The 9676-nt window shown below is 42.2% G+C and overlaps 1 protein-coding gene across 1 annotated transcript in view; it reads right to left on the bottom strand.

Moving 5' to 3' along the window:
• Nucleotides 1-224: 224 nt before the first annotated feature.
• RECQL3 (DEAD/DEAH box RNA helicase family protein) overlaps nucleotides 225-9676 on the bottom strand; it is a 74886-nt gene continuing 65434 nt past the window's right edge. The window contains exons 18-19 of the mRNA XM_087675836.1: nucleotides 907-1016; nucleotides 225-811 (exon numbers count right to left, since the gene is read on the bottom strand). Of these exons, the coding sequence (XP_087531962.1) occupies nucleotides 394-811; nucleotides 907-1016 (528 nt within the window). The 3' untranslated portion in view covers nucleotides 225-393. The remainder of the gene's footprint in view (nucleotides 812-906; nucleotides 1017-9676) is intronic.

Raw genomic sequence — 9676 nt, 5'->3', positions numbered from 1 at the left:
CACAAGGCAATAACCACAACACAAACTGTAAAATTCCCCATAAAACTTCCAATCTGCTTTCTGATCATAAACCTGATTGCAGAGATTTGTTTTAGATGTCCAAACCCTTAAGCACTGATTAAAGTAAGGTGCTCTCATCAAAAACACACATGCATGCACAGAGTGGAGTGGGTGGGAGATAGCACACATCATAGACTTCACTACAGTTTGCAGTTTCATTGGCTTCCTAAATGTCATTAAAATGTATGAGAGTTCATCAAAACAACTTTTGACTTTTAAACTCAGCATAAGCTGATATTTTAAATTGAGCAGTTAGACAAGGTAGTAGAAAACGTATGACAAATTCATGTACTATTCACGAGTTTTAACAAATAAAATTCTTTATGCAATGATTTATTTATCTGACTTCAATTTTTTGCTCATAAATGCAGAAAAGGAGGGTATGGAAGGAAGAGATTGTCTTTCTGCATCTGCAGCACTTGTTTTACCTACAAAGATATCATTTGCCCCCTCCACTTTGACTGAATGAGATGATTTTTCAGGAGAATTATCAATGAGTCTTTTCTTTCCCGGCCCATTGATGTTGACTTGTGGCTCAGTGTTTGGGACAATGCCAGTATTCATATTCTTCGAATCTTGAGGCTCCTTTACAGTTTCTTTTGGAGCTCGCGCTTCAAGTTCAGACAAAGTACAGGAAGATAGCCATCTCAAAGTACTTGCGACTTGAGAGTTGTAGAATGATCTCCCAGATTTTCCGTACTTCTTAAAGCATTCTTCCTCCAATGCTACAACAATTGCTTTGTCATCAAAACTGTGCAACCACACCAGAGACATAAGTGCATATATTCTGACTGCATGGATTTCTAGAGAACTTGCCGGAATGATCACTTCAAGGAAGCCCCTTACTTGCTTGCCTGGGTGCGCTGAAGTGCTTGCTCTACTGCTTTCCGCAACTTTTGCATTGCCATCTCTCTCAATGACTGGCTCACCATATTCTTCTCATTGGTCTTGCTCTTCTGCAGCAAGAAACAAAATGGTTAAATTTTTTCTAAGTTTAAAATTTAAGTCACCTTAGGAAGACAAACCGCAGAGTCTCAATATCTGTTGCCATGCATGTATACTAGTCTCAACTGTTTGTGCAAAGTGATTTGGCCATAGTTGTTTCCACATATTTTCGTACAATAAATGTGAAAAGGCATGAGAGTTCATTACAAGAATGATTCAGAACAGCCTCAGGCTGAATCTATAAACATTAGTAGCTTTTTTACCTTCATACTTTGTACACTAATTGGATTAGAAACAAGTGATAAAGTTGCTAGAGAAACATACATTATTCTTTGAACTCGAATTGGCAGATTCCGGGCCAGGTAAATAGTTAAGGGGAATGATTCATTTATCTGTTTTTCATACATCTGTTTCACGAAGCACTAGAGAATGTATCCAAGGCCATCCAGATGCATTGTTCCATGCAAGATTTTGACATAACATATGAATTGGTATTGCTATTTTGGTGTATGATCCAGTCTGAACTGTTAGTGCAGAGACTTTCAGGTTATCTACATACATCCTAACTAACATGTTTTGACAGAATAAAAGCTAAACACATGACTGCTTCCTTTATGTATCTCAATAAGGAGGAAATGAAATTTGGAAGTCGTTGAACTCCCATTGATCAAACCTTTGAATAGGGAACTGTAATACAATAACAAAGCATGGTTACCTCATTTGCTGAAAGTGATCATCTTGCTTCCTCTAGCAAGAAATATTAGCACTTGAGATCATCACACTTGGCTATAAGCAGATGACAGTTGGTTTGGTATTTCTGACCAGATCAAATTTACGGAAGTATGAATTCAACACATTGGCTAAAAAACTCAAAGACAGAGGTGCTGTGCAAGTTTGAGGCAAAGCCCAAATCGAGAAACATGCACACAAGATACTTGAGTAGCAGTGCTGTTACTATGTTTCAGTTGTCAGAAAGCATTTATGGTTGAGAAATGCAGTGCCTACCTCTCAACTTGAGCATACTTCCAAAATTCAGACCAAATGCACATGATCAAAATTAAAAAGGATGGACAGCAGGCTGAACAACAGTCTGAGACAGTCTAGAGCAGTCGCTAGCAACTGAGAGCTGTCACCTACAGCAATGGACAGGCTGAAGATAATGTGGCTGCAGTCGATGATGGCTGGACAGCAGATGGAGGCGGGCTGCAGGCTGGAAATTGTGCGCCAACAGCAGCAGAGGGTGTGTGGGCTGGTGTAACCTACAAACAAAGATAATGGCTGAATGGGGGCAGCTTGTCTATTTATAGATGTGGAAGGGCGCCTCAAAAATTAGGGTTTCCACTAAACTCTCTCGAACCACTTCCCGTTTTAGGGTTTCCATTGAACTCTCTCGAACCGCTTCCCATTTTAGGGTTTTACTCTAAAAGAGCATTTTTAGTGTGTTTTGGGGCTGTTTAAGAGGCTAATTAGCAAGTAATGTATATTTTAGCTCAACATCCCCTCTCAGGTCCAAAACTAAGCTGAAAGGTTAGGCCAGCCATTGTGATGTCTATGTACCCCAAGGCGTCCCACCCCAAAGCAGCCAAGGCATCGGACAAAGGGTGTACGTCGGCTGCCCAATGGCCTACTAAGACTACATAGGCAATGGTTATCTTACCAAGGGAATGCAAGTAGTCACTTTAAAGAGGACATGGCATCGGACAAAGGGTGCACGTCGGTTGCCCAGTGGCCTACCAAGCCCTACAAAGGCGGATGGAACTACATGGAAATTTTTTATTTTTTTACTATTTCTTAATAAGTGAAGTAAATTTGATGGGATACGATTGATTGAGTAAAAGTGACCCAGAAGACGGAAGTAGGGAGGGTACACCCAACACATTACAAAACAGTACAAGCTAACCCATCCACTCAGGGTGTCGATGATGAGGAAAAATAGATGATGAGGTATCCATGTGATGAAGAAGAATGGTGGTGTGGTAACAACAGCCGCCGGTGGAAACAGCTTAGGATCTACGTAAGTGGTGCTTTGCACAATGAGATGCAAAGTGTGCTACATACTGAAGAATGCTCATATAGCAGGTGCCACTTGGACAGCGTCCCTCGTGGAAAAATTGTTTACTTGCCCAAGCGCCCTAGTACAAGGATAATGTAATCATCATGGAATGCAAAGAGTAAGGTACAACAGGGGGAAAGAAGCCGATGCGAAGACAAAGTGCTAAGCTTGTAGAATACCAAGAAGGGTAGGAATCCCCTCTCAACCTGGATGTAGATGCCAAAGAAGGAATAGGAGTCTAATGTCGATCTTCATATGGTGCCGAGAACCATAAGGAATGAAAGAAGACGAAGTGGATGAAGCGGATGAAGCACCCCGCTAGAAGAGCAAGGTAGAAGTCACCGCTATGGTAGCATCGAGAGAGATGCTGCATGATCCGTCTCGGGTCTCGGGAGGGAAAACCGCCATGTTGGAAGAAGAGCAAGCACTCCTAGAATGATGAAACCATAAAAGGAACAGTGCGCATCCCTACGTCTCTAGCCCAGGGAGAACCAAAGCAATCTGCAAGTTAGCCCTACACTAAAAGACAAAACCCTGCAAAAGAGATGAGAATCTGCAAACACAGAGGTTAGTGGTGAGATGCTTCAAAGCAAAACAAAACAGAAAGAAAATCTAACTCAAAATAAATGCAATGAATGCGTATGTGTGTGAGAAAATACAGCGGAAGACAAAAAAATGGAAAAACTAAGGATAATGAATTCTATGGGTCCGACTTTAAGAGTGCGAAAAATGAATGCTAGACTGACCTAGGATATTTGAAAGAACCTAGACGCATGCGAGCCGAAGAAGGTGGCTACCATCGCGTATGTCCAGTAGTAGGGCTCTGCCAAGGAAACGCCAACCGAGGTAGAGAGGAAGATGAGATGGATGCATGAAGTGCAACGGGATCGGAACCTGCAGACCAATCAATCAATCCCTCAGGGGTAGTGAAAGAGATGGGCCGCTGAGGCTGTACTCGAGCCACATGCCCAACAACAACAACGGGTGCTGAAGGAGCAGATGCAGCAGGAGCGAAGGGCATAGCTCCACTAGACTGTGCAATCGCAGCGGTCTGTTGAGGCTTTTTAGGTGAAAGACCTTGGGTCTTGGAGCGATACTCCTCTTTCACATGGCCTGCTCTCTGGCAATGTGTACAAAACTGGTTTTTCTTAGGGAGTTGGTGCCAGATAGATCTAGATTCTTTGGTTCCATTTGAGCAAGAAAGTCACCCTTTAATTGGCTTGCCTTCATATCTAGCGAGTTTTTGCCACTAGTGGTTGTCCCTCCCGAAGAAGAGGCAACCAACCCCCTCTACTCTGAATAAGGCTGTGATGAGGATTTTTTGTGGACTTGATCATACAGCCTTGCATAATGCAAGAATTGGCACTCAAACTCGTAGAAGGTTGGCAATCTAGGTTGAGAGATGATATGTTGAACGAAATTGAAGTACTTGTCATGCAACTTATTCAAGAAGAATGTCATCTGATCGTCATCTGACTTTGCAGAGCCAGTAGTAGCGAACTCGGCAAGTAACTGTTGAGATATCGAGCTCCACTCGTGATACGCCAGGGTGACCGTTGTGCATTTATGTCACCGACGTGTCAGTTGCAGATGCGGTTGATACACCGCCCATGAATAATAGCTACATGATAGCTATCCTTATCTATTCTAGTTCGTGGCTCAGTTAGTATGCCACCTTAGTTAGTTGAGTTTGGTTTGAGACCCATATATAGGGTTCTTCTATTTCTTTGTACTTGAGTTCTTTTGGCTTACATAACTAAGAAGAGAAAAATTATTTTCAGCCTCTACCCTTGTGTGTATTCCCCCATTGTGCAAGCAAGAAAGCTACAAGTGAGACTCCTTCCTTCTCTCCCACAATCTTGGCATGGTATCAGAGCCTTGTTCGTGGTAAGGAGCTCAAGAAAGCAAGCCAAGCTCGCGGTGGTCTGGTAAGAGGAGCAGTGTTGCTTTCATTTTCTGTTTTGGGAGCAGATCTCTGCAGGTAGCACAGCCGAAAATTGCAAGAGTGCATTGTCTCAGGTTGAGGCGCCCTTCGCGGTGAAGCAAGAGGGCAGTATATGCTGCGGGAAAGAGCTTTAGCTCTTGGCGACCCTGTTTTTTTTATTTGAGGCCATTTCGGGGCTTGTTTTGGAGGCGGAAGTTTTCTGCACGCACTCAGGAAAAGGCTCAGTTTTATGCTGTTCAGCCACTGTTCTACAGGTCGGTGAAAAGTTACTGTAGAAATTGCATCGTATGCTTGTGCGCAAAGACATTGGGAGTTTCAGAATCATCCTTGGTTCCTGTTTATGCAAAATCGTCACTAGGAAGTGACTGTGTGGTCAAATACCACTTTCGCCAGTTTTGCAGATTTGCCCTTATGAGGGTGAAGCTAAGTTTTTGCAGTGACAGAATTTTTCGCAGTGTTCTGTAATGGCGTCTGATTCTCTTTCACAGATTGTAACTAAAAAGCTTGACAAGAACAACTTCCAAGCATGGAAGTTTAGAATGACGAATTTCCTTATGGGAAAATGATATTGGAAATTTGTTGCAGGAAATGAAGAAGAATCAGTTCTTCCTGATGTTCCCAATCAACAGCAAATGCAGGCATTCAAAGCATGGCATGAGAGAGCCAGGAAAGTTATGTACTGGCTGTCTATCAGCATTTCAAACTATGATTGTGCATATTCAGGATGCAAGTACGCCAAAGGAGGCATGGGATACTCTGTCAAAGATGTATAGCACAAATACGCAAGCCAAGAAAATGCAGCTCAAGCAAGAGTTGCACAATGTGCAAAGAGAAAATATGAGCATCAATGACTACCACATGAAGGTGAAGAAGATTGCAGATGCACTTGCTTCCATTGGGTCGCCAGTGGAAGATGATGATTTAGTTTCTGTGACCTTGAATGGTCTAGGAAAGGATTATGCACAGTTTCGGACATCCATTTCAGTTCGTGAAAGATTTCCTGATTTTGAGGAGTTGATTGCTCTTCTAATTTCTGAGGAGCAGAGAAATGGTGGTGCATCTTCTTCAGGAGGAACTTCAAAAGAAACTCTCTTCTACTCAAATGCTGGAAGAGGTAGAGGCAGAGGTAGAGGAGGCCGATTTGGAGGCCGTGGTAGAAATCAGAATATGCAGCAAACTCAAGAAAACCAGTCCTATGGAGGAGGACGTGGTAACTCTAGAGGCAGGGGGAGCCAAAGAGGTCGTGGTAGATGACAAAGAGGCCAAAATGCAAACAGTAATGTTGAATGCTACTACTGTGGTAAAATGGGTCATATGGCTAAAGACTGCAATAAAAAGCAGAATGACATCATGAAAGGAAAACTGCAACAAGGAAATTATACATCTTCTAGTAGACAGGGTGATGACAAAAAATGAGCATTTATTTATGGTCCAGTACATAAACAATTCTGTGACAAGTGCAGAAGAAAGCAATGATGTATGGTATGTTGACTCAGGTGCATCAAACCACATGACAGGTCATGCAGAATGGATGGAGGATGCAAGGAAAATGGAAAAACCAAGATTTGTGGAGACTGGTGATGATACTGCACATCCTATTGTGCAGATTGGAAAAATTCCTTTGTCTATGCAGGATGGGAAAAAGAAATACCTGTCCGATGTATTTCATGTCCCGAATATCACCAAGAATCTAGTTTCTGTTGGTCAAATGGTTGAACAGGGCTTACAGGTCAGATTTAATCCTCATGGATGCTTTGTTGAGGATATGAAAAATAAAGGTCGCTTGATAGCAAAAGGAAAGAAGAAGGGCAAAATGTTTACATTGGATGCAGACATGTCTGAATTGAGTGCAGCAATGTTTGCACATGGGACCGGTGTAGTTGCAAATATTGATATTTGGCATAAACGTATTGGTCATGTTAATGTACAGCGACTTAAATCAATGCAGACCCAAAATATTCTTGCAGGATTGCCTAAATTCAAGGTTGCAGAAATGCATAAGGTATGTGAAGCCTGTCAGTTTGGAAAACAGGCAAGGAAACCATTTCCTAGACATGTTCAAGAGAGTAAGAAGCCATTGGAATTAATCCACTCTGATGTGTGGACTACTAAAGCTGCGTCTCTTGGAGGCTGTCATTATTTTGTCACTTTTATTGATGACTACAGCAAAAAAGTTTGGGTGTATTTTATGAAAAAGAAAAGTGAAGTTCTTGGGCATTTCAAAACTCTTAAAGCTATGGCTGAAAAAGAAACAGGTCTGCAGATAAAATGCCTAAGGTCAAATGGAGGGGGAGAGTATCTCTCAAATGAGTTTGCAAGGTTCTTGCAGGAGCATGGCATAAAGCAGCAATATTCATGCAGTCATACTCCACAACAAAATGAAATTGCAGAAAGAAAAAACAGACATATTGGAGAGGTGTCTCGTGCCATGCTCAATGAAAAAGACCTGCCAGATTTTTATTGGGCTGAAGCAGTTGCTACAGCAGTCTACATAATGAACAGGACTCCCACTGCAGCAATACATGGAATGACTCCAGAGGAGAGGTATACTGGTAGGAAACCAGGTATTTCTCATTTGAATTTTTTTTGTTGCATTGCCTATGTACATGTGCCAAATGAGTTGAGATCCAAGTTGGATCCCAAAGCTGAGAAGTGCATCTTTATTGGTTACTCTCTGCAGCAAAAAGGGTATAGATGCTATAACCCTTCTACTCGTAAGTTTACAGTGAGCAGAGATGTTGTTTTTGATGAGATGAGTAGCTGGTATAAACCAGTAAATGTGATTGATGATGTAGATGCACAAAATGGTAATGCTGCACAGAATTCACAGCAACAGTCACAAAATATTAGTCGATCTCGAGTGTTCTCTAGCAGTGGTTCACATTCTTCGCCATGGACAGGTAGATTGAGATCAGGAGAATCTTCTCAAAGCAATGCAGATAGTGGTATGCAGGTATCACGAAAAGGAAAAGAGAAGGTTGATCAGCCCATGTTTGATGTGAATGCAGGTCACTCTTATGTGGATGGTGAATCCAGTGGCTCAGAACAGAGCATTGATGATGAGTTGGGTATTCCTTCTATTGTTACACCTGGAGTAAGGAAGACCAGGGATGTTTTGAGAGCACCTGGGAGTGAACCTACTTTGCGCAGGTCTACGAGAGCTAGGTATCCTGTGGATAGGCTGAAATATGATGGATTTACAGCCATTCACTATGCATATATGGTCAAGGTGATACAGGAACCAGAACCCACTTCTTTTGAGCAAGCCATGGGAAAGGAAAAATGGGAGAAAGCCATGGATGAAGAAATGGATGCCTTGGAAGCAAATACTACATGGGAATGGTACCTTTGCCTAAAGGTAAGAATGCAATTGGCTGTAAGTGGGTTTATAAGATGAAGCACAATGCTGATGATTCTGTGAACAGATACAAGGCAAGATTAGTAGTTAAGGGGTATGCACAAACATATGGCATTGACTATGAAGAAACATTCAGTCCGGTTGCAAGGATGGCAATCGTAAGAGCAGTCATTGCTATGGCTGCGTCAAAGGGATGGTCTTTGCATCAGATGGATGTAAAGAATGCCTTCTTGCATGGTGATTTGCAAGAAGAGGTCTATATGGAGCAGCCACCAGGTTATGTGCATGATGTTCATCCTGAGTTTGTTTGCAGGTTGAAGAAAGCTTTGTATGGCTTGAAGCAAGCACCTAGAGCATGGTCTGACAAGATAGGACAGTATCTTGTCACTATTGGCTTTCAGATTTTCAAGGCAGATTTCTCACTTGATGTGAAAAAAACAGAGAAAGGTATTATGCTACTTGTCATTTATGTTGATGATTTGATTATGACAAGTAATAGTGATGAAGATATCCTTCATGTGAAAATGCTATTGAAGCAGAAGTTTGAGATGAAGGATTTGGGAGAGCTGCGTTATTTCTTGGTCATTGAGGTGATTAGATCACCAAGTGGGATACAGCTCTTGCAGAGGCAATATGGATTGGACATGCTGTCCAAATATGGAATGACAGGCTGTAAGCCTATTTCAGTTCCTTTGGAGCAGAATGTGAAGCTGAGCGCAGATGCAGGTGAGCTTCTGGAAGACCCTACTATGTACAGACGCATAGTAGGAAGTTTGATTTATATGACTATTACCAGGCCAGATTTGAGCTATGCTGTTGGATTGGTAAGTCAGTTTATGCAGGCTCCAAGGAAATCACATTTGGATGCGGCTAGACGCATACTCAGGTATGTAAAGTCCACATTGCAGTATGGACTATTTTATGAGACTGGGGTTCAGATACAGTTGCATGGATACACTGATGCTGATTGGGCTGGTAGCATTTCTGATAGACGATCTACCAGTGGATATGTGTTCTCTTTTGGGAGTGCTGCAGTCACTTGGAGCAGCAAGAAACAGCCTACAGTTGCCTTGTCGAGCACAGAGGCCGAGTACAGGGGTGCAGCAATGGCTGCATGTGAGATAGCTTGGTTGCATAAGCTACTTTATGATATGCATGAGCCTACAGATGGGCCAGTTGTCATTTATTGTGACAACATGAGTAGTATACACTTGGCAAATAACCCAGTCTATCATGCTAGAACAAAGCACATTGAGGTGCATTATCACTATGTGCGAGAGAGGGTTTTACTAGGTCTTATTGATCTAGTTTATAT

This window comes from Lygodium microphyllum, chromosome 4 (genome assembly GCF_053477565.2).
Source record: "Lygodium microphyllum isolate KBCC chromosome 4, Lygodium_microphyllum_v1.1.10, whole genome shotgun sequence".
NCBI lineage: Eukaryota > Viridiplantae > Streptophyta > Polypodiopsida > Schizaeales > Lygodiaceae > Lygodium > Lygodium microphyllum.
Note: the sequence above shows the minus strand (reverse complement) of the source record. Positions and strands in the feature narration are given on the sequence as shown.